The following is a 26343-nucleotide window of genomic DNA, read 5'->3' on the forward strand; positions in this document are numbered from 1 at the left end:
TTCAAGGAACATTGAAGAAGGAGTCAGGGAGGTGGAGAACACCATGGAAGAGAGGAACATCGAAGAAGAAGTCAGGGAGTTAGAGAAGTTCATTGAGGAGGCATATAGAGAGGCCGTGGAACAGCAGAGGAACTGCCAAGATACATCCACAGAGAGTGAGGACCACTTGGAGGAAAATCACAAGAAAGGACTAGATGACAGTGTAGCAGGACCTGGAAATAGCAGGGGAAACCCACTGGAAGACGAGTCTAGTGCAAGCCAATGCTGGGAGGAGGAAAATGGAAGTGTACTGAGGACACGGACCTGTGGCTAGAGAGATGAACGTACACCAAGGTGAAGAGAATGAGAGGGCACTCACTTAAGTTAAAAGGGAAAAGATTCCGTACAAACGTAAGGAAGTTCTTCTTCATCCAGAGAATGGTGGAGGTCTGGGACGCTTTCCCGGAAGCTGCTATAGTGGAAAACACCCTTCAGGGATTCAAGACAAGGTTGGATAAGTTCCTACTGGAACAGAACATTGGAGCTGTTACCGCAAGATGCATTGGGAGGGGGAAGGCCCATCATTCTCAGCATGGAGCCCTGTAGGCTGGAGGGAGTGAGCGTCCCTCCTGCTGATTTTGCATCGGAGGTATAGGGGTGTTGGGTGATGTGGGAGGCGATGTTGGGTGGTGGGGTGTGTGTAGGGTGTGGTGGGGTGTATGTGTGGGGTGGTGTTGCCTGATGTCAGGGGTTTCAGGTGATGTGGAGGGCATTGCCTGTTATCAGATAGTGTCAAGTGATATGGGGGTGTTGCATGATGATATTGAGGGATGTGGGGGTCCAGGAATGTGGGATGATGGGGTCCTGGGATGTCAGGGGTTCTGTGGATATTGGGGGCAGGTGTGAAGGGCTCCAGCTGATCATGGCAGGGGGAAATCCCCATCAGTTGAACTGGCAGGAATCCCTGAAACCGGCTCAGCTGATGGAGATTTTTCTGCCGCGATTAGACAAGGAAGTTGGGTATATCTACAAAACTTGCTTTTGTTTTTCATGTGGATGTTTTTATTTTTGAAAAAGGCCAAAAAAGGTAGACGTCCTAAGGATCAAAAATGTCTATATAGGTCATTTTCAAAAATGAAAGATAGACGTCTGGCAATTTTGAAAATTAACATTTTTTTCTGCTGGGTTTGCTCAAAATATCCAACGTCTTGCCCAAAACATCCAACCTCAGACTCAGACATCCTATCAAAAATGTCCCTCTTAGTATATACAAACAATTGTATGAATCTTCTGTTGTAATAATATTCTTATGTCTGTCCAGGAAACGAGAAGCTACAGTGCCAGAAAAGATTTAAAGATAGAAATATTGCCTTCTATAATAATACGATAATAATAGGACAAACAAACCTGCAAACATCACAACTGGCTTTTATGTATATTAAATGTTCTCACTTTGACTAATGAAGTTCTGGTGGCAAATGCACCTAGGAGGCAATTCTAAGACTAGACTCTCAATTTAGGTGTTAAAATGAAAGTGTGCTTAGGCACATAGGCACACCTATGTTATGCCAGGTATATATGATTGAACATAAATGTTTCAAGTGTTACACATAACTGATATTATTCTATACGCATCACCTGGAGTCATGTCTATGATCTGCCCATGTTTCTCCCATGTTTAGGCCCACTTTAGAGTTATACACCAAGAGGGAAATTCTATAAACAAAGAGGGAAATTCTATAAACGGCACCTAACTTAATTGGCAAACACCATTTCAAATGGCAAGCAATGTTAAATTTAAAATGCCCACCAGCACTTAAACAAAAGACACTGGAATTGAGCCTCCGTAGGTGCCTACTGCTGCCTAACGATGCATTACAGTAAAACTTTGGATTACTTGGTATGCAAGTGTTTTGCAAGACAAGCAAAACATTTTATTATATTTTAACTTGATAAATAAGCAAGGTCTTGCAATACAAGTACATACAGTATATACTCATCACATCATCGCAACTGAGCCGATGGTTCTTCTCTCTCTGATGCTGCAGGAGTGTAGTGACTGTTCTAAATGAGTGAGGCAATACAAGAACGTGTGGAGGGGCATAATCAAAAGGAACATCTAAGTCCATTTTTGTCCAAGTCGCAAGTCTTCTAAAGTGAAAAAACAGCTTAGGGCACATTTTTGAAAAATATACGTCCAAATTATTTTCCGTTTTGAAAATCGTCTAACTATATGTCCTGCTGATCTGATCTTCCTAGCTGCTAAATCGTCTATGTTTATACCACATTTTCATCCAACTTTTCGTCCAAGGCAGAAACGCCTAGAAACAAACCTTTTGGATGTGGGAGGGGTCTACAAAGTGATGGACTGGACAACCAGACATGGCACCTAAATAGTGGGGTACCTTACAGGACACTGCTGTGAACTTCACAAAAAGGGTGCCATGTCTTCATCTCACTACAGTTCACCTTATAGGTCATGGTGAGCCCCCAAACCACCTCCAGAATTCCCTAGACCCACTTATCTACCACCCAAATAGCCCTTATGACTGCAGGAGCCACCTTTATGCCAGTACAAAAAGGTTTTGGGGGTGTATAGGGGAATGCACATGTTTCAATATCAATGCAGTGATTACAGGGGCTTATGGGCATTGGTCCTTCTTTTCATGGGTCCCTAACCCACAGGGCTGGCATGTGCATCAGGCCCAAAACAGTGTTCTTCAAGCACCGGTTTGCGGTGCAACTGATGTGGTGTTATCTTCGGGCCGGCTCCCTCTTCCTCATTGACTCAGTACACAAAGCCATGGGCAGCGGCTCCTATGCACGTCCTGCACCTGAACTGAAAGCCTTCTCTCTGATGTCGCAACATCAGAGGGAAGGCTTTCAGATGGCCCACGACTTAGCTCAGTGTTCTTCAACTGCCGGTCTGCAGACCGATGCCGGTCCACAAAATCATTCTTTTATATTTGCCAGTCCATAGGTGTAAAAAGGTTGAAGAACACTGACTTAGATCATGTTTTAAATGGTCTAAGTCACAACATCCAAGTTTCATCAATCCTGTGCTGTGTTGGTTATATATGTAGTACGATTAAGTCTAAGCTGGCCCATGTCCCGTCCAACTCCCGCCCTTGACACTCCTCCTGACACACCCTGTTTAGCTCTGCTCGTTCAGCGGCACTATGAAGGCCTAGGAGATTGTTTATAAATACATCCAAAACCCAGTTTTATTACCGGCACTTGGACGTATTTTGACAGTGTTCGACCAAGTGCCAACTTAGGCCGGTTTTTGGACGTTTTTCTCTTTCGATTATGAGCCCCATAGTACTTTGTATTAAAGTTTTGGGGTTGTGGAATGAATTGCCTGAGTTTCCATTATTTCCATGGGGAAATTCGCTTTGATATACGAGTGCTTTGGATTACAAGCATGTTTCCGGAACAAATTATGCTTGCAAACCAAGGTTTGACTGTATAGGCATGACTGGCGCTGGAAGTGGCATTAAGCACCATAAAGCACCTACATAGGTTTGATTCATGGCAAAGATAGGCACCAGAAATATAGGTCTTGAAAACTCTAGTCTTCATTTCTGGCACCTATTTTACCCAGAGGTATGATTCTCTAAATGGTGCCATTGTGTGATTGACATATGATCGACAGCTGCTTTTTAGGCGGCCACTGATATTGACGCCATTTAAAAAATCCAGCCTATGGGGCTCATTTTTAAAAACTAAAGATGTCCAAAAAATGGCATAAACCAGCACTTGGACATTTTAATAAAAAAAAGTCCAGTTTTTGAAACTAATTGTTTAGATGTCTTTATTTATTCAATTTTCTATACTGTTCTCCCAGGAGAGCTCAGAATGGTTTACACTTCCCCCTCCCCATTCGCGGTTTCGGCAATCGCGATTTCACATATTCACGATTTTTTGGGGAGGGGGAAAAGAAAAAAACCCACAGTTTAGCCTTCCCCCCAGCGTCCCGGCCTTACCTGGTGGTCTAGCGAGCTTTCCTGCCCCGTGTAGATCGCCAATAGGAAATGGTTGTGGGGAGTTCCCGTCGTAGTCTCGAGAGACTACGGGAACTCACGGCAGCTATTTCCTATTGGCGATCTGCACGGGGCAGGAGTGTAGGAAGATCACTCCTGCCCCGAAAGCCCGCTAGACCACCAGGTAAGGCCGGGATGCCGGGGGGAAGGCAGGAGGGAGGCGGGGGTGGGTCAAAGCTGGACCAGAAGATATTTGCGGTATTTCACCATTTGCGGTCCGGCTCTGCCCCTATCCCCCGCGAATCCGGAGGGAGAAGTGTTCATGAATTTATTCAGGTACTCAAGCATTTTTCCCTGTCTGTCCCAGCAGGCTCACAATCTATCTAATGTACCTGGGGCAATGAGGGGGGGGGGATTAAGTGACTTGCCCAGGGTCACAAGGAGCAGTGTGGGTTTGAACCCACAACCTCAGGGTGCTGAGGCTGTAGCTCTAACCATTATGCCATACTCTCCCCCTTGCAGGTCCTTTACCCTCCAGGATGTCTGTGGTTAAGTTAGAGGCATGTTTAGGGTAGGATTTGGGCAGACTTAGCACTTGGATGTCTCGCAGGGATAATAAACATTTTTGAAGACAACCAGGACAGCATTTAGACATTTGGAGTTAGACCTGTTTTCAAAGTGCCTAAGGGCCAAAAGGGTACCCAAACTGACCTGATGACCACTGGAAGGTTGAAAACATGCCCCCACACTCTCCCAGTGGTCATTGACCCCCTCCCATCCCCAAAAAATGTGAGAGAAAGAGTACATACCAGCCTCTATGACAGCTGCAGATATTATGGGGCATCCTAGTAGCGCAGCAAGCAGGTGTATAGAGTAGCCTGCTGGACAGTGTAGTGAACCATAGAGAGAGGATCCAGGCACATATTCCACGCTAACCACTACATTTATGGTGGAAAGTGTGAGCCCATCAAAACCTGCCCCAAACCTACTATACTGCCATATAAGTGATATCTTCAGCCATAAGGGCTATTGGGAGAAGGGGGGGTAGTCAGGTGGGTATAGTAGGTTATGGGGAAACTTTGGAGGGCTCACTATACTGTATACTATAAGGGGGTTATGGTGAAATGTATACTTGGTACCCTTTAAGTGATGTTCACAGCAGTGCCCCTAAAGGTGCCAAACCGTTCTGTTGGAACATTTGTGTGGCCAGTATATTAAAATGCTGGCCCTTCTCAAATGGGCTTGTTTTAGATGTTTTGCATTTGAACGTTTGGATTTTAAAAATGACTAAGATCCAGGATGTCTAGATGGGTCATTTTTGGGAAAAAAAAAAAAAAAAAGTTGGGTACAGTACAGTTTTGAAAATGGCCATTTTCCTACCCCGACTTTTGGACATCTTGTGGGATCCAAAGTCAAACTTAGATGTTCTATTGAAAATGGCTCTCCACAGCACTTAAGAACTATTTTATAGAATAATGTACTTATGCAAAAAAACTGCAAATCAAAGGTGCCTTTGCCCTGCATAAGTGGTGTGTGTAGCTCTAGGTGTGAACTTATAGAACTGCTCTGATAGCCCAATAGTTTTCGAGTTTATCTAATGCCCCATCATATATTCAGACTCGCAGTAAGTAGGTCACATTCAGAGCCTGGTGTTTCACACCAAGTGTTTCATCAGGACTACACTGCAGGCCTAATTGCTGTCATATTTTGAGAATAGTGAACGTATTGTGACCCCATTCTACTATTATCTCAAATACACAACAAAAATATGATTCTTCCAGTGTGGAATGAGAAATTTAGACTGCTTTATAGTCATAAATTCACAAAGAGTGCAATATAGAAGGATGGAAAACCTTATAATTAGAAACAAAGTTGATGAAAAATTTAAGGAGCAATTTGCAATCTCTGAAAACCCATTTTCATTACTGTTATTATGCCTGTCAAAGTTTGGCACTTCCTTAGTAAACCTATTTCTTTTACATTGATCAGAGTTAAATAGAATGCATAAAAATATATCAGATTTAAAAACTGAAGACTGTGTTACTCTCTGCAAAACAATGGTGGAAAGGAGTAAGGCAAAAAGCCATTGAACATTGAATATTTAAATTAGAATTGAATTGTCTAGGCCAGGACATGCTCACTGCTGGCAGTATTTTAGAAAAGACTCTGCTGAATGTAGGTCTTGTGTAAAACACCTATAGGGAACAGTCATTTTACTTATATTCATGTGAAACAAAAAGACTGGCACAAACTTGGAAGTTGCAAACATGGTAATGTTGGCACTTCTACTTGGAAGTAGTGATTTTGCATTTTTCATTTGCAGTTTTCCCATTTTATAAACCAAATGACAAAGAGTGAAAGTGGAATATGAAACTGGCTTCTCTGGTTCACAGCCCACTGTTTTAACACTTAGGATACTCTTTCGCTCATAAAAAAAAGAAAGAACCCACAACTGATGACTAGATCTGAACCAGGAGCCTGAATCTGTTAACAAAATGCTAAACCAGAATTTGAGAAGAAAACTAATCAAATCTTTCATATGCATAACATTAGCATTCACACTCTGTCATCTGCGACTAAAAGCTAAACACCATCAATCAATAATCACACAACTCAATTTTGCTGAAATAAATATTTGGCCACAGCTTTATTATCTATCTAAATATTATCTCCACTTACAAAACAATCCATGTCCAAAACCAACAAACCCCCAATGCATATTTCACACCCCCCCCCCAGAAGCTTTTCATTGTCAAAACTAGCTCTCATTAAGTTTTTAAATGTATAACATTCCCCCGAACATGACCCACGGTGATGCTAGGCCATGCTTCCCCTCACAGCGATGTCACCTACGAGTGTTACATTTATTTATTTATTAACTGTTCATCTCCCAGATCCAACTGGGCCAAACCCAGAATAAATCTCTTTAATTACCCATCCCTGAAATCACGTCATTACAAGAAGTTCCTTGACAGAATGTTATCATTCCAGGCAGCCAAACTGAACATATGGCTCGTGAAACCCATACTCGAGGCCACTTCGTACGCTGACCAGAAAATCACTGAAGACCCGTCTGTTTAACAAATTCTAATCCCAATTCTTGTCCAATCCCCCTCAGCTATCCTCAACCCAATCCCCAGTTCTCTTGATTTTAGATTAACTCATGCTCTTCCCATTTGTAATTGTATTCCACCAAATTGTTTTCCCCTTGTACCTCAATCTTTGACTAGATACATCCTTTAGATTCAAACCAACTTGGTTCTCTTCCATTTGTAATTTGTATCCCAGAAACTATTTTTTTTTTCTTCTCCTTACATCTCATACTCTCACTGTATGTATCTTGTTGTAAACCGCTTTGAACTTATGGTACAGCGGTATATAAGAAATAAAATTATTATTATTATTTTCCACCGCAAGCGGTGATAGCCTTGAGTTTGTCACTGCTGCCCCACCACATAAGCTGTGGCCAACAGCTTTAAAACAATTCTCTAACAAATCCTAAAGAGTACGCAAATAAAACTGGCCAAATCTGTGCCTGAAAGGTAGACAGCATCAGGACATAATATCCAGGGAAAACACCTGTCACAAATTCATAAAATACCACTAAACATACAAAAACTATCCGTAAATCCAAAAGCTCAGTTTTAACCTATCTAAGCAACCATTCGATAGCAACCATGTCCCGAGCCTCCTTACACATTCTATGAAGAAGCATAGAGGACCAAACAAAAGGGGGGACGGGCATTAGGGAAAACACAGACAACAGTATGAAATCCTCTCCCCTTACTGAACAAATGTCACAACCCACCAAAAGAATCACAAGTAAAGCAGAATAGAAAAAATGTCTTTGCTGGAAAAGGATTAGCAAGAGTTGCTCCCAACAAATGCTCCAGATACCCAACCAAACAATCCATAGTCCATGCCCCACTAGATTCAGTAACAGCTAAGACAATCCTCCCCAGCCAAATAGAATGGTACACAAGATACTGCATATTCCCATTACTCTGCACACACGTACAAAAGAATCCAAATTCCTGATCCTTCCAAAGCAGGTCACCATGGAATATGCAATTGCAGTCAATCTGCATTCAACCCAACATTTCCCGGCTGCTACCCCATGAACACAATAGCAAGTTGAGAAGGTGCCAGCTCACCCACTCGACAAGCTGCCAAATGCCTCAAAAAGGCTACCCACCAGAGCACTACTACATACCATGAAATGCTCACATCAGGCAATACTGCAAACAGACATCACCAGACTCTCATGCAAAGGACAAGTAAACCCTGCACCTGGACACCAGATCACACATACCCACAATCAACTTCAGTACCACATGCCCTTGCCACATAGGTATTTAAAATCACTATTATATCCCTCCTCATGCCCTTCCTCAAAGTATACAGATAGAGTTCAAGAACTCAATTCCCATATACCTAAAGGACATAGACCACCAACCCTTATAGTTGCCTTCCTCTGAACCGAACCTAAGTACAGTATACACAAAAATGTGCAAGAAGTCTCACCAAAATCTTAGAGAGGGGCAGCAAGCCTCCATTGTCCTGCTGGCCATACCACTCCTGTGCACCAAAAGTCTGTCTAGCTTTCACTAGCACCATTACAATCTGGTTGCCTCCTGAAGATTATCACATACCATCACACCCAACCCCCAACTCTTCATTCATATACCAAGGTCTTCATCCCTTAACCGCACCATGCCCTTGTAGTTTGGCAACTCAAATGCATGACCTGGTATTTATGAGCATGAAATCTGAGCTTCATACCCATTCTACAAACTTCGTTTAGCCCGTCCTCAGGTCAGACACACCATCAGGACTATCTAGTCCATTACCAATTTGGCATCCTCCACAAAAAGACCAATAACTAACCTTCAAACATACTACCAGGAAGATACCCCCTCAGCAAAAACCATCTCCTGAGACCACAACCCACTGACATCTTACTGATCAACTAGTACCTGCACCAGACTACCAGTGGAGCCCCTCCTCCCCATACTGAGAACACTATTTACAATATGCCTGTGAACATAGTAAAAATTGCAAAAATTGAAATATACCACATCCATCACACTCCCTCTATCTAAAGCCAAAATCACCCAAAGAAAGTAAGCAGATTTGTCTAACCAAACCCACCTCTAGTGAATCCCCAAGTTCTGTTGTAAAAGTGTTTCTATTGAGTTACTTACCAAAGAAATCAGACTCACCGGCCTGTATATCCCTAGTATTGCCTTCAATCCATTTGCTGTGGAGAGAAACCACATTCTCCCTGCTCTAGTCCTGCATTACCCACTCCAGACTCTAAAGAAGCAGTGAGAAGGTCAGCCATCAAAGTCACCAGAATTACCCCCAAATTCATAGACTACCCTTGAATGTACCATCCATCCCCTTTGCGATATCCACCCGTAGTTCTAACAAACCCTCACAAACCTAAGCCACTGAGAATCAATCAAGATCTATCACAACTTCTGCCTCAGTTGCATGAGGTATTTGTACACCCTCCCCTAACATTTCAGCTGTGAACCCAGAACAGAAAATATTAGTGACCTCATGGCTGCCACACGACTAAAGGTCAAGTGCTGAACTGTGCATAAAAGAACTATCTAACAGGCAATGTACAGGTTCATATGTTGCATTTTGCTAGCTCTGCCATAATTTAACAATTGCCTTTAATTTTTGATTTACCCTCGTATGTTCTGTCATTTTGTTCTTTATAATAGCCTCTATCATTTTGCCTGGCATTTTCCGGATCACCTCTAGAACCCTTTTAAAAAATTGGTGTCATGTTGGCTACCTCCTATCTTCTGGCACAATGTTGGATTTTAAAGATAAATTACAAATAACTAACAATAGCTTTGCAAGTTCATTTTTCAATTTTATCAGCTCTCTGGAATGTATACCATCCTGTCCAGGCAATTTTCTACTGTTCAATTTGACAAACTGACCCATTACATCTTCCAATGCTACAGAGATTTGTTTGAGTTTCTCTGGTTCATTTCTGGCACCGGTATCTCCCCCACATCTTGTTCAGTGAGGACCAAAGCAAAGAATTCATTTAATTTCTCCACTATGGCCTTGTCTTCCCTGAGAATCCCTTTTACCTCTCGGTTGTCTAGTGGTCCAACTTTTTCTTTTCCTGGCTTCTTGCTGTGTATTTTTGCTTCTAGTGCAATCTTCTTTTAAAGATCTCTCTTTGCCTTCCTTATTAGTACCTTTGCATTTGATTTGACATTCTTTGTGTGGTTTACAATTATTTCAGTCAGATCCTTCTTCCATGTTCTGAAGGATTCTCTTTTAGCTCTAATAGCTTCCTTTACCTCACTTGTTAACCACACCAGCTACAGTTTGGTCTTTCTTCTTCCTTTTTTAATACATGGAATATATCTAGTCTGGACTTACGGGTTGGTATTTTTGACTAACATCTATGCCTGACGTAAATTTTTGACCTTTGCAGCTGCTCCTCTTAAGTTTTTGATTTTTTTAAACTAATCTCCTTTTTAAAAGTTAAATGCTATTGTGTGGAATTTCTTGTGTGGACTTATTCCAAGGATTATATCAAATCTGATCATGTTATGATCACTGTTATCAAGTGGCCCCAAAACCAATTCATACCCTCCACTAAGAACTAGGTCTAGAACTGTTGGTTCCTGAACCAGCTGCTCCATAAATCAGTCCTTGATTTCATCAAGGAATTTTATCTCCCTAGCATGACCTGATGTTACATTTACCCAGCCAATATTGGGGTAGTTGAAATCAGTCAATATTGGGAGTAGAAATCAGCTGCTAATTTGGTAAATTGAACAGCTGAAGATAAGTTATGTTGGAATGTTGACTGAATTTAATTTACATCCCCAGTGACTGCAGTTTGTTTTGAAACACAATGCTTGAGTGTGTGAACATTTTATATACTGAAAAGTCCATTCACCAGTTCACTACTGATCTTTTGATTATTCAATAACTATCTTAGTGATTCAGTAATTCAATGTACTATAGATTTATGGACTATGTTAGCTGTTAGCATATTGTAGATAGTTGTTAAATTGATGGTAGAAGGTTTGTAATATTACATGCTTTAAATAGTGCTGTTTGTTTGGTTTGGAGGGGTTTTTTTAGCTGATGAATGAAGGCGAGCCAACATGTTTTGTGTTTCCTGTAGATTTAACAGAGTTTGGGCTCCTGATAGTTGAGGCTTTTTCTCCACATTTGTATTATGTGTAGGTGATGGTTGAATGGATTTTCATTTGAATTGGATTTGAGTGGTAAGATTTGTGTGTTTAAAGATCCAAATTTTCTCTTAAATAATTGTGAAGGTAGTTGAAATCACCCATTATTATTGTGCTATCCTCCTAATTTCTGATAACATTTCAGCATCTGTCCGTTTTTCCGTGTCAGGTGGATGGTATTATACTTCTATCATTATCCTTTTCCTCTTTATACATGAGATTTCTACCCATAGGGATTCCAAGGTGTGTTTTGACTCCTGTAGAATTTTCAGTCCATTTGATTCAAGGCCCTCTTTAAGATATGACACTATGCAAGAATAGATCCAAGGATTTCCTGGGTCTCCATATTCAAATTTTCCCAGATATGGGTATGGAAAACTTCTCATATGTGGACAGGTTGAAAAAGCTGGAGCTATTCTCCCTGGAAAAGCGGAGACTTAGAGGAGACATGTTAGAAACCTTCAAAATCCTGAAGGGCATAGAAAAGGTAGACAGGGACAGATTCTTCACACTGTGGGGAACCACAAGTACAAGGGGGCACTCGGAGAAATTAAAAGGGGGCAGGTTTTAAACAAACGCTAAGAAGTTCTTTTTTACCCAGAGGGTGGTGGACACGTGGAACGCGCTTCCGGAGGCCGTGATAGGACAGAGCACATTACAGGGCTTCAAAGAAGGTTTGGATAGGTTCCTAGACAATAAGGGGTACAGATAGGAGTTGAGGTGGGTTATAGGAATAGTTAGGGACCATAGCACAGGTGATAGACCTGGAGGGCCACCGCGGGAGCGGACCACTGGGCAGGATGGACCTCTGGTCTGACCCGGCGGAGGCAAATTCTTATGTTCTTAAGTCTCTAGAGAGACTCAAAAAAGAAGAGAATTCATAAACCTGAAACCTGGAGTGACTCAAATTGTTTTTTTTTTTCTTTTTAAGATACCCATGTAAATGTGTCAGTAGATATCGTTCTTTGAAATATGTATTTGTAGATCCATCTCACTTGATAAGATTTATCTCAATGAAACGCCTTGAGAATGAAGTAAACAACAGTGCCTATTGATAATTAGTTCTCTGTTTAGTAGTAGTTAATATGCTTCTTTATAATTGTTTTAATTTAATTAGCTACTCTTTAAATCTTGGATCTAATCTAATTTAGAGGACTGGTATGTGATCAAGGGAAGCTGATTTTTTATTTTTCTTTAATAATTTGAGTGAATTACTTTTCAGAATTGAAAGTTAACTTAATTAGAAGTGTCTTGATCGTACTTTTCTGTATAAGATGTTTATGCTTGGAAAAATTTCAAAAAATTGTATAAATAATAAAAAAAAAAAAAAGATATGACACTATGCCTCCACCAATTTGATACACTCTTTCATTGCAATATAGATTGTACCGTGTAATGACAGTGTCCCACTGATTATCTTCCTTCTACTGGGTCTCAGAGGGGCCTATTATATCTATCTTTTCATTTTGTACAATATATTCTAACTCTCCCATCTTGTTTCTTAAGCTGCTGGCATTTGTATACAGACAATTCAAACAATGTTTGTCATATCTATTTACAATTTGCTCAGCAGTTGGCATGGATAATTTGCTATCTTTATAATCAGCCTACTCTGTATTTAAGGAAACCTGGTCTACTGTGGCTGGTATTTCAACCTCGCTATTGGGATGCTCTATCTTCTCTTTTATAATGATAACTTTTGAAAATACCTCGTTCCAAACCATGCTTTTTTGATCGACTGTCAGCTTTCCCACAGCTTCTAGTTTTAAAGATGATCTATCTTTTTTTTTAATATTGATGCCAGCAGCCTGGCTCCACCCTTGTTAAGGTGGAGCCCATCTTTGCAGAATAGGTTCCCCCTTCCCCAGAATATTGCCCAGTTTCTAACAAATCTAAAACCCTCCTCACTGTACCTTCACCTCGTCCACACTGAGACCTGTCTCTTGGGTCCTGCATGTGGAACAGGGAAGTCTTATAAAACTGCTACCCTGGAGGTTATAGATTTTAAATTCCTACCAAAAAGTCTAAATTTGTCAACCACATTTATCTATGTCATTGGTACCCACATGTAGCAAGACAGTAGGCTCCTCTCCAACACTGTCTAAAATCTTATCTAGGTGGTGCGTAAGGCCTGTCACCATCACACCAGGCAGGCAAGTGACCAAGTGATCCTCACATCCACTAGCCACCAGCTATCTACATGGCTAATGATTGAATCTCTCTCTATAATGGCCATCCTAACCCTTCCCTCCTGGGCAAACGCCCCTGGAGATACATCCTCAGTACTAGAGGATTTGCATAACCTGGTGGACAAGTCCTGGCTATAGGATTGCTTCCTACTTTACCAGGGTGATGCTCTCCTTTAAGAAGAGCACCCTCCTCCTATGCAGCACAGATGCTACCAGACTGGAGGTGGGACTTTTCTACAACAATCCTGTAGGTCTCTTCTGTCTACCTCTCTGTCTCCCTCATCTCCTCTAAGTCTGATACTCTAGCCTCAAGAGATCATACCCATTCCCTGAGTGCTAGGAGCCCAGTATGGGGCACCCAAATAAGACCTCTCACCAATAGGGAGATAATCAAACATGTGACACTCAGTGCAAAAGACTGGATAGCTCCATCTTACTGCTGGACTTATGCCTGCATCTTAATATTGGTAATTTATTTGCTAAGCTTATTAATGGAGTTGGAACATGTACACTAAGGTCCCTTAAGATTGCTAGTTATATGTTAGGCTATGGTAATGTTTAGTTTGTATTATTTTGTAATATCATAATTGATAGGTTATCCTACAAGGATTTCTTATACTATTTCTTAAGAGGTAATTACATGCTAATATACATTTTTTTTAGCCTTCTAATTGGTTCAGGGGCCTATAAATCAGAGATCAGGCTAGGGGTGGTGGGAGTTGGAGTGGGAGGAAGGGAATTAGTCTAAACTGAAGCAGCCCGTGTCTATTAGCTGTGTTTTATACATACTGATACTAAAGCAATTTAAAAATAGTCCCTTGAAATGCTAGCCTATGTATTCTAACAGAGCCTTCCTATGCTAAGAAAAAAAAGGCAACAGAAAAGCAAAAATTATCCCTAAAACACTCTTTCTAAGTATGCAGAGTACTTTAAAATAAAATAAAATAAGTCCCTGAGATTATCTATTTAGCTTTAGATTTCTTTTTATTCTGAATTTGTAAGTAATTTCCAGTAAAGTCTTACCAGTGAAGATCTTTCTGTCTCTGGAAGTCCTCTCACAGCACCTCTTCAGTCTACTCCTATATTTCTTACTTAAGTTCATCCCCTACCTCCAGAGCTCAGAATTCTCCTCATTACAAATGTGAACAATTTAAGAACATATAACTTTTTTTTTTTATTTTGAAAATGTGACCTTCATATGAGATGGTTTCATTTCTAGTAATCTCTCTGAATATATTTACTTCACATTTCTTATTTATAGATTGCTGACAAAAGCATCAATAGGAAAGATGAGACTTAAAAAAAGAAATATACAGTGTATAAGGGTTTTGGGTTTTTTTTTTTTTCCCTTTAACAAGAACCATGCCAGAGATATCTCAAGGGTGTTTCTGAGCTTATCAGTTCTTCCTTGTGCCTTGATCTCAATTGGTGGTATAAAAAGGCCTTCGGCCATTAATGCAAATGAATTTACTCACTGAGTCCTTAAAAATTATCTCAACCAAAAATGTATTATTATTTAGCTCAAGTGGCATATGTGGTAACCTAGTGCCTGAATGTGTACTGTATATTATTTTATGATCTTAAAAATAGGGAAATAAGTTGTTAATGCTCACATATTTACCAGAATATGAAAGATTTTCAGTTTTGAAGAATACTCCTGTGTATCAAGGATTTGTTAAAGGAATAGTACAGTATAGTTTAGCAGAAGGTAGAACACGAGAGGACCAATAATATAGTTGGTCCATGATAATGCTACGTATACTATGCCATTAGAATTTTTGGGCAAACCCAGTTAATAAAATACAGTATAGATAAAAATTGTATGTGTTCATAAAATCCAGTAAATTTATTTAAATAGTTCAAGTTGCATTTAGTAGAATTAGAAGAATGAACTTGGACATCATTCTTATCTTACTTTATCTTCAGAGTATTCAGTTATCTCCAGTACTATGTGTTTCTCAATCAACTGCAAGGCAGTTTCCCCTGCCATTTTCTTCTTTGTTATGATTTAGCTATTAATGCAAATATTGATGCATGTTACACTTCGAAGGCACCACATTAGGGGCTCCTTTTACAAAGGTGCGCTAGCGTTTTTAGCGCACGCGCCGGATTAATGCGCGCTCCCCGAAAAACTACTGCCTGCTCAAGAGGAGGCGGTAGCGGCTAGCGCGCGCGGCATTTTAGCGCACGCTGTTCCGCGTGTTAAGGCCCTAACGCGCCTTTGTAAAAGGAGCCCTAACTGTTTAGGGATCTATTTACTAAAGTGCAATAGCTTTTAACATAACAATGAATGCATAATGATTAGCTCTATGGGGACAGCTCTACTCGCATAGCTGAATGACTTCAGTTAGGTAGCTGTGGGTGCATGGCAGGAGCCTATTTAAAAATTGGAGTCCAGATTCAGATGTACCCTCAAGTCAGAATTGATTCCTGGTGACCATAAATTGAAGGATTGTCCCCCCCCCCCCACCTCATGCTTTCCTTGGCATGATATAAAAATGATTTTTTTTGCCATTGCTTTCTCCTGAGGCAATGGCCAAGGCCATAAGATGTTGCTGTAAGGTTTCAACCTGGATCTTTCAGTTCCTAACTTGGTACTGTAACCATTAGGCTATTTCTCTGCTCCTAAATGGAAAGTAGGTACATACTTTCCATTACAGAGTACTAGCAGAACTGTATATTTAGTCATGGGCACTTACACCAACCATAGAACTTGTGTAAGTATGTATGCATGACTCTAAGTTATACATGCAAGAGCCCTGCCTAAATGCTGCCCATATTCTTTTCCTGTGTATGATGCCGTTGAAAATTCATGCTATGTAAGTTAAGTGAGAATTTGCAGAAAACCATTTAGGCACTAAGGTCCCCCTTTATAAGAGGTGCCTAAAGATAGGCACCTAAATAAATAGGCACTTAACTTTCTTAGTAAATTGGCTTCAGTTATGATCTTTAACATGCTCTTAATTGAAAAAAAATAATAATAATTGGAAGATAGGCGCCTACAAAAGATAGGCACCTATTTCATGGCGCCTAGAGGTGTCAAACTCCAAAGTAGGTATGTTTAGCAGTGGAGAAGGACTTAGGCAGCTCTAGGCGTGATTCTCTAAAGTCCGGATTATAGGTGCCTAAGTCCTTTAGAGAATTGTGCCTAGCGGAGCCTAAGTCTTCCTCTACTTCTAAACATGTCTACTTAGTGTTATGGTGCCGCTAGATGCCATGCCATAGGTGCCTATCTTTTATAGAATCACGCCTAAGAAGCCAAGTTAGGCGCCCAACTTTAGGCCTCTTATAGAATTTCCCCAAAGCTAACATTTAGATTTATAAACAGATGCACAAATATGCACATAAGTACCAGCATTTTAAATATTTATGCATGAAGAACTGAATTATATAAATGATGCTCAAAGATGGGTATCAAAACACATTGGCGGTAAGCCCCAGATTCTATAAATGACACTTAAAATTAGGCACCTAGATTGGCATGCCTAGTCGATCTAGGCACCTAACTTAGTGGTGCCTAACTCTAAATTAGGCTTATTTAGGGGTGGAGAAGGATTTAGCTGTTGCTAGGCGTGATTCTCTAAAGGACATAGCTGCCTATAATGTAGGCCTTTTAAAACCATGGCCTACATTAAAGGCATCTAAGTTTTAAGTTCTGTAATAGACGCCTAAGTATGATTGACAAGAGATAAAGGCACCTATATTTATAGATGCCATTTACAGAATTTCTCCCTTACTGTCCATGGACAAAAATTGTGTTACATAGTGTTGTTAGTTAATTGACATTAAAACTCAGAAATTTAGGCCTCGTTTTATAAAGCCGTGCAGCCGAATGCCACGCGGCAAATGCTCTGATGCCCATTCAATTCCTATGGGCGTCGGAGCATTTACCACACCAGCCGGTGCTGCCAACTTTTTGTAAAAGAGGGGGATAGAACTTACTCATGTCTTTTCTTCAAACTAAGACATGACTATAAATATGATGTATGCATTCTGTTTGTTTTTGTAGTCTCTCCACAACACCTCAATTGCTCACAAGCCTGAGATACCTCTTTTCTACACTCCTATTGATCTGGTGGACATTAGCATAGAAATGGCTGGATTGAAGTTTCTAAATCCTTTTGGACTTGCAAGTGCACCTCCAGGTACAAGTGCGTCAATGATTCGAAGAGCCTTTGAAGCAGGATGGGCTTTTGCCGTGACAAAAACGTTTGTCTGTGAAAAGGTAAGCAATATTTTAAAATAAGCAACCATAACACTTTAACTACAATAATGATCTGTGGAGTATATTTTGTGTGTTTTACGTATACATATACGCACAACTGGATAACATCTGCATAGAAAAATGGGCCAATCCCTATGCTCTATTAATCTCCCAGGTTGGCTATAAATATCTATATATTGAAAAGAATAGGTAAGAAGGTCACATAGGAGGCATCTAAAATCTGAAAAACACATGTTTGCCCTTGAGATTGGTGGCTTAGAATGGGGACTTACCAATTCGGTATTGAACCTCTAATCCATATAATAATTAGGCCCTTTATAAACTGGGTATGATCAAGAAAAACAAAAGCTGCTGAGATGCTGTTGACATCGCCATAAAATATGGTGGCTTGAGCACCACCAGGGAATATGCAATCCTTGCAATAAAACTAACTATCTCTGGATTTTATATTGTTAAAATCGGTAATGGAAAAAAAAAGAAAGAAAGAAAAAACAGTTGACCCACAGGGTAGCAGCGAGAAAAAAAAAAGTGTGCAGAGAATCAAATAGTGCTGATGTAATGTTTCCTGTAAGACTTGTCTCTGTTCTGATCTCTCCCTAAGGATCATCGGACAGACTTAGGGGTCTTTTTACTACGGTACGGTAGCTGATTTAGCGTGCGCTAAATGCTAACGTGTGCCAACACATCCATAGAATAAAGCTGCGACAAATGTGCCAAAGCCCATTTAAATCTCATGGACTTTGGTGCATGTACCGCAGTTTTGTAAAAGGGATCCTTTTTGTCTTGTGAAAATATAGTTCTGATTAACCCAAAGGCATCTATCTGTCTTTCCCTATTGGTGACACGCATTCATTTGCGATGCTGTAGCTTTTAGTAATCAGTACCAGTGAGTTCACTTGGTGTTGTAGCTGAAATGTAGAGGTTAACATGACTTTATATTTCCATTTGATTTAGCCATGCGATTGTAATTTTAGTTAACAAATTGAAAACCAAAAAGTTTATTTCTGAATTTCATTTTAATCACAGATCGGGGATTTTTTTTTTTTTTTTGCCAGCTTTTTAAAAACCATGATGTCACCTCTTTTATCACAGCATAATTTGAAGCCTGATTAACACAGAAAGGAAACAATGAATCTCTCAAACTTATTGGCTGAACTCCCCTAGTCTTGTATGCAAATATGTTCAACTGGAGAAGCAAATGCGCATTTATATATACTGTATGTTTATTAATAACTTGCGATACCAATACTCAGAGTGTATAAAAGTGGTGTATATGTCAATCAATAAATGTGATCTGCTGATTGAAAATGGACCAAAAGTGAGGCTACAAATAACAGATAAAGTCTATAAAAGTTTGGCTTAATCAGTGCTGATGGTTTAAAGCTGGGTCGTCCAACCTTTTGGCTTCCCAGAGTCGCATTGGCTGAAAAAAATGTTTCTGGGGCTGCACAATCGTGCAAACGCTGCAGCAAGACAGAGGAGGGAGCCAGCAAGATGGTAAACACCTAGGGGCAGCAGAGGAAAACACTGCATCGCTCTCGACCAGGGCCACACAAAATACTTCACTGGGCAGCATGCGGCCCTCGGGCTGCAGGTTGGACACCCCTGGTTTAAAGTGTCATTAAAAATCAATTTAAAACAATTTTTAAAATGAGGGGTCCTTTTATCAAAGTGTGCTACCCAATTTATCACGCGCTAAAGATTACCACACCCTAAATGGTAAGGTATCCATTATATTCTACGGGCGCCTTAGCATTTAGCACGCGCTAAATTGGTTAGCATGCCTTAATAAAAGGATCCCTTAATTTGCTGGTAGGGAACTAGCTCGGTAGGTGCCTAACACTTTGAGGTAGGCGTCTACACCAAGGTGCCCACTGGCAAATGGTCATGGTTAGAATCGGATTCAGGGTGGATTCGGGGCGTAGTTTGGGCCTAGATTTACTTTGGCACCAGTAGATGCCTACCTTAGGCAGACTCGTTTAGGCCAAGAAAACCCTGGCTTAAATGGCAATGTGCCTAAGGATTCAATGCCAACCGATGCCTAAAAACGTTTAGGCACCATTAGCAGGGCAGGATTAACCAATAGGCCAAGTAGACACGTGCCTAGGGCCTGAAATGGTCAGGGGGGCCCGATGAAGGAGGGCATCAACATTGTTTTTTCCAAACGGCAATGAGCCCCTCCAGCATCGATCAGCAATACAGGCCTCACCCCGATCAGCAACGCGGCCCCCCATCGACGGAAAGTAAGGCAAGCAACACAGGTAAGAAAGGCAACGGGAACTGCAATTGTGCAAGCGGTGCTGCTTGCCCAAAGCTTCCCTTTGACGCAGCTTCCTGTTTCCTCCTGGGCGCATGGTGGGGTGGGGCGAGGCAGGGGGCCCAGTGTACTTGTGTGCCTAGGGGCCCTTGACGAATTATTCCTGCCCTGACCATTAGGCGTGATTCTATAAATGGCACCTAGTGGTTAATTGACAACCATGCTGAACAGTGCCTAAGAGTTAGATACCATTTATAGAATCAGGGCCTTACTGCCACCTACTTAGAAGGCAGTAAGGGGTCCCATGTTAACCGTTCACTACCTAGTTAGCACACAGTAATGTAGATGCACTAACTGGATAGCACAGGAATGCCCATTCTCTGCCCTTGGCATGCCCCTTCCCAAAAAAAAATTCAAAAAAATTACCATAAGCTTACCATGCATACATGCCAAACTTAACATGGAATGCTTTAACGCATCCCGCATTAGGCAATTTTTGTTGCATTAAGGGCATGTTAGTGGTTAATACAGCTTAGGAAAATGGCCTCTTGATGATGCTCTAAACTTCCTGCATGGCCAAGCAGAGAGATCGGAAAGCATTACCCTCAAAAATCTAATGAAAGAACAATATATATTAATAAACAAGCTATGCTGACAATATTTTAGCCCCTGTTCAAGCTAATAAACAGCTAGAAGTGCATGAACTAGAACAAAGAAAACTGTCCAAGTGGGAACCTATGGAAATTTATCCCTGGAACCTATGGAAATTTGCTCTGAAGGTTTTCTTCTTGTAGAGGTAGGGATAGATAGTGTCCTTGTTCCCTTGGATACTGACTTCATGACTTTAAATTAAGTAAAATAAAACTCATTGCATCCATTTTATTTAAATCAGTGTTATTTTAAAAACTGGTTAATTTGGGAATCTCACAATTTAAAGTTGTTTACCCTTGAACAACTCATGCAACCCTCTATTGCCTCACATATAAACTTAAGAGCCCTTTCACCAAACAGTGGTAACAAGTGACTATAGCACATCTTACACCAGTCATTCCCATTTGTAAGGTCATTTCTACCACTTGAATAAAATGACCGCTTTTTCTGTTTTTCTTATTAATGGCTATGTGCAGATTTTCCTATTATTGCATGGCCATTAGTATGTGAAATCCTACCGCTACTCGTTATGTCGGCAGTAAGGCCCTAATTCTATATAGTCTGCTTAAAGTTAGGCACTGATATAGGCTCCAGTTCTATATTATAGAATTACACTTAGTATTGCTTAAGCATGCTTAGACAGCACTCAGCATCCTAACATGTAGGCATAACCCGTTTATACCAAGGTTTTCTGTGCCTACAGTTAGTCACCAATATCAGAGCCTAACGGCACCTGATTCACAAACAGGCACCTAACTCGAAAACACACCCATGATCCGTCCCCTAACCATGCCCACTTTAGTGCAGGCGCTTTGGGCTAGGCGCCTTTTTTTTATAGCATCAAGTTTTTCGAGTTAGCCGCCTTACTTTCAGTTAAGTCCAATTAGATCTTATTGTCAGGCGTTGAGTGGCAATATGTCAGTGATTAAGCCTATTGCTCAATTAAATTAGGTGCTGATATTGGCGCCTAACTTTAGGTGGGCTTTATAGAATCAGGACCTAAGGGCTTAATAGCTAAGCATGTGCTAATTGGTTAGTTTGCAGCAGTGTAGTGGCACTAACTGATTAGTACAGAATATAGCCACTCTCCACCACCAGATGCACCTCAGTACTAATAATATATATAAAATGTCACAGGGCGGCTCCTGTTCCTAGCGAGGAAGCCTTGCCAGAAGAGGGACATGAGGTTAAATTCTTTGAAAGTATTCCTAAGCCTGCTAAGGAGAGTCCCAAAGCAGCCACTAGGAATACTTACAAGCCAGGCCTTCTAACAATGAAACCTCCTAAAGCCCTGCCTAAAGCAGGCAGATCTGGTTTAGCATTACCTAAGCCAGTTGTGGGAAAACAGATGGAAAGACTACATCTCCCAGCAGCCATAGTGCCAGGGAAAGAAAGGAGCAGGAATGGAATACTGGCTACTCCAGACAAGCTCAAACTGGTTTAGGCCAGGTGAGAAGTTCTCTGAGGACAGGCTACCCTAACACACCTGCAGTGAAAGAAAAGGGTTTAGCTTTCCCATAGAAACAGTTCCAGGGCCAGCCTCAGAGTGCACACCTGCTCCAGACCCAGCAAGCTAGAGCCATTCAGCAGCCACAGATTGCAAGCACAGAGAACCAGAAAGCCAAAGTCCACCTCATGGCAACAAGCCTAGGCAGAGGTTGGTGAGGAAGAGGCTATTGAGTAAGGTGATTCTGTGTTTGAGCAAGATAGTGAGATGGTGGGTGATGACCTTAGTTGTGATATGGAGGTAGAGGAAACAGTTTTGCCTAGCATGGAAGAGATGGAAATATGTTAATCTCCTCAGGATAAAGGGGGCTGGGTGAAATGGATTGTGCACCAGATCAATGTACACTTGATATTTTGTGGAACCCTTCCAAGCCACCAGACAGCCATTTTTATTAAGGGAAATACAGGAGAGAATCCCTTCTTTGGGCTACTAAGTTTAATCCCAAGGGGATTTGTGCCTGGCAAAAGAAAAGTTTGCAGTTTGGACAAATTTTTTTTTTTCTTTTCTGATACTGAGGGCTTGGAACTGAAAATTGTTTTGTTGTCTGAATGTTGAAACGATACAAGGGGATACAAACCTGAAAATCTCATCTAGAAGTTTGTTTATGATTTGTGAACAATAAATCATATCAAGAAACTGCACCATTGTTGTTGAAACTCTTTATTATACCAAGCTACCAAAAGAACCTCGCAAAACCGCTCGGCTGAGGTTTGTGTGCACTAGGGACAGTCACTTGCCAAGCCCAGCGTGACCACGCCCGGTCACAATATATATAATTTTTATTTTTTATTTTTGAGTGGGTAGCATGTGCTGATTCCAAAAATACCGCTGGATGCCTGAGTGTGCTCTGCAGTAAGGCTTTTTTTTATTTTTTTATGGAAGTATGCACATGTTAGTGCTTAGTGCAACATTTTAAAAGGGCCTCTAAGAGTGTGAGCCATCCAGGGACAGGAAAATGTCAACTCACTACTTTGATAGCTTTCTGGCTTGCATGCGGTATATAAGAAATGAATATTTTTTAAAAGATATATATATATATATTCTGTTCTTCCGACATTTAAACAACTGTTAATTAAGGAACTGGGTTATAAATACAGACAAATAAATGCAATACATTATATTAAATTGACAGATATGGAAGGCAATATAAGTAATGATTTTAGAAAAGTATTTACTATCTAAAATCACAGCTTTTTTAAATGTACCCTAACCACTATTGATGGGCACTTTAGTGCAGTGATTTTCAAACCTATCCCAGCAGACCACCAACTTGTTCAGTTTTCAGGATATCCTTAATGAATATGCATTGACTCATCCTAGCGACTTAATAAATTACGGATCTAAAATGAAATCGGTTTTATGCTGGTCCGGAGCGGTCTAGTTACCACATCTTAAAAACAGTACAATCAAAATGAATCAAACCTAAGAGCCTGTTTTACAAAGCCGCGCTAACGGCTGCACCACGGTAAAGGCCCCGAAGCCCATAGATATTTAAAGAGCTTCGGGGCTGTTGCCGTGCGGCAGCTGCTAGCATGGCTTTTTAAAACAGGCCTTAAGTTAATCTATGTATTAAGCAACACGATTTTGATCTGCAGGTGTTAAAAAAAATCCTAATATAATAATAATAATAATTTATTTCTTATATACCGCTATACCATGAAGTTCGAAGTGGTTTACAATAAAGATACATTTGACAGTACATGGGATAGAAACGGTTTACAATAAAGATACGTTTAGTCAGTACATGGGATGCAAGTGGGTTACAGTACAAGTGGTTTACTATCAAGGTGCATTTTGTCAGTGTGCTAAAATGTTTGCTTGTAATCAAGAATATGCAAAACAAATGGGGGGAAAAAAAGTTTCGAAATTGGTGCCACAGGTCAAAAGAGCTAAAACTGGACAAGAATTTATTTTCTCTGTACATATTTACCATAGCCACATTCATGCATGGCCAATCCTAAAATTTTCATAGTGAATCTTTCGGGAAGGGAACCTATTAAAATTATGTTTCACATTTTTGTTTGATATTATTGCACAGTAACTTAGGTAAAATGAGTTAAAATTTATGACGCTAAACCAAAAAGCTGTTTAAGATGTATTAAAATGCCAAGCCTTGACATTTGAAATTCTGATGTTCTTAATATGACAAAGGTTATTCTGTGGAGTTTTGCTATAATAGGAAATATTAATATTTCACAATACAGTTTTGATGAAGTACAATTTGCCTAGCTTGCATATGATAAAGAAATTAAATGCTTACCAAGGGAGTTCAGTGAAAATTAGAGCCCAGCCTGAACATCTGCTTGAAATTTTATTATCCTGTCCCACTGACAGCATTTCTCCCTCGTTGTTTTTCTGGATTGACAGCTGAATATTGCACTGATTTCCGCTGTAAATATATGTAAGTGAACTTTGTTTCTTTTTTAAGAATTCAGTACATGCTTTTGATTTTCATCCCATAATTTTTTTATACCCCTGACATTTGTAGATGACAGATTGAGGTCTAATATGCTGTAGCAAAAATAGACCATTGACTCGCTGTGAAATGCCAGTTGATATCTCTGTAAACAGAAATATTATTATTCTTTATTGTGTCCTGTAGCAAAGAGGTATGGGCTTTCTTTGGGGAGACAAATGATCAGATTGTTAATGTCAAGTATCAAAAGACTTTGTCTGTCTTTGTGTTAGTAACATCGGGAATCACTTTTTAGTAACCACAGTATCTACAAGAGCAGAAATTTGCATTTAAAGACTTTTCAGACCCTGTAGTCAGTATTTTATAATTGTATTATATTTCACATTTTAACTGGTATTTTGGTCATAGGGTTACCAGATGTCTGGATTTACCCGGACATGTCCTATTTTTAGAGGGGGGCCGCGTCTGGAGAGCATCTACGCATGCGTGGATGTAACGCAGTGTTCCCGCTAAGCTGCGCTGGGGTGCGCTGACGCACAAAATATTACCTCGCAGCGCACAAGTTTCTCGTCACAGCGCACACAGTGTAGAGCACAGTTCTTCAACCGCCGGTCCGCAAACAAAATCTTGCCGGTCCGCGAAGGATTCGGTCCCCGCCGCAACGAAAGGCCGGCGTCAGCTGACTTGCAACTTCCTGTTGCAGTCGCTGTGCCGGGACTCCTGCCTTCGCCGGGACTCCTGCCTTCCACCGCGTTTGCCTCCTGCCTTGTCTCCGCACCTCCAGACCAGCAGCGGCAGCTGTGTATGCTTTTAACTTCGGCACAGAGCTGCCCCTAATCAATAGTTTAGCGCGGTTTCATAAGGCAGCCTCGGGGCCTTTGCTAGGCCGGCCCACATCGCATCATCGAAGCGGGCCGGCTATCAAAGGTCCCGAGGCTGCCTCATGAAACCGCGCTAAACTATTGATTAGGGGCAGCTCTGTGCCGAAGTTAAAAGCATACACAGCTGCCGCTGCTGGTCTGAACTCTTGGGCCGCTGAAGGAGGGCAAAAAGCAGCTGTCCTGGAGGTTTCCCTTCCTCTCGCCTTTACAGGTTCCTTTTTTCCACCTTTTTTTTTTTCCTTCAAACGGCAACGGGCCCCAGCATCGACATCAATCAAGTAAGTTCCACTGTCAATCAAGCGGTTCTGCTCGGCCAAAGCTTCCCCTGTGACATGAGCCACCCTCAGGGGAAAGAAAGTGACCCACAAAGGTGAGGGGAAGGGGGGCAGATGATGGAAGTTGGGGGGGGAGAGAGAGAGAGAGAGAGAAGGGGCAGATGATGGAATGGAGGAGATGAGAGAGAGAGAGAAGGGGACAGATGATGGAAGTGAGAAGAAGGGAGAGAGAGCAGAAGGCAGATGGATGTCAGTTGAGAAGGGAGAGCAGATGCTGAATGGAAGTGGGGAAAGAACACATACTGGATGGAAGGAGGAGATAAATAAAGGGGGAAGAAAATAGTAAGATAATGGAGGGGTGAGGGAAAGGGGTGACAAGCTGTGTGTAGACACAGTGAAAAGAGGGAAACGGGACTAAATAGTAAGAAAGAATTTAATTTAGATGGAGGCAGAAAATAGAGAAGGAAGACCAGAGAAGAAAAGGGAAGAGAGAGCAGAGAATGATCAGATCTGAGTGGAGGAAATGAGAAGAGAGATATGCTAAAAACCACAGGGGGGAGGGAAGGATAGAGATGCCAGACCATGAGGGGAACAGAAGGAAGATGATGGATGCTAGACCAAATTGGTGGGTGGGGGGGGGGGCAGGAGGAGAGATGGCAGGGAAAGACAGACAGTGAATGGAAGGGGCAGATGCTGGACTGAAGAGACAGAGAAGGTTATCATGCTGCTGTACCGGGCCATG

The 26343-nt window shown here is 41.1% G+C and overlaps 1 protein-coding gene across 3 annotated transcripts in view; it reads left to right on the forward strand.

Moving 5' to 3' along the window:
* The window catches only part of DPYD (dihydropyrimidine dehydrogenase), a 1270977-nt gene that overhangs the window by 681728 nt on the left and 562906 nt on the right, over positions 1-26343 (forward strand). For 2 of the 3 annotated variants that reach the window (XM_033915764.1, XM_033915765.1), the window contains one exon: positions 17399-17614. In XM_033915764.1, coding sequence (XP_033771655.1) covers positions 17399-17614 — 216 coding nt within the window. Of the gene's footprint in view, positions 1-17398; positions 17615-18669; positions 18882-26343 lie in introns of those variants that run through there. The other variant, XM_033915766.1, reaches the window with a different exon arrangement.

The sequence above is a fragment of the Geotrypetes seraphini genome, chromosome 12, assembly GCF_902459505.1.
Source record: "Geotrypetes seraphini chromosome 12, aGeoSer1.1, whole genome shotgun sequence".
NCBI lineage: Eukaryota > Metazoa > Chordata > Amphibia > Gymnophiona > Dermophiidae > Geotrypetes > Geotrypetes seraphini.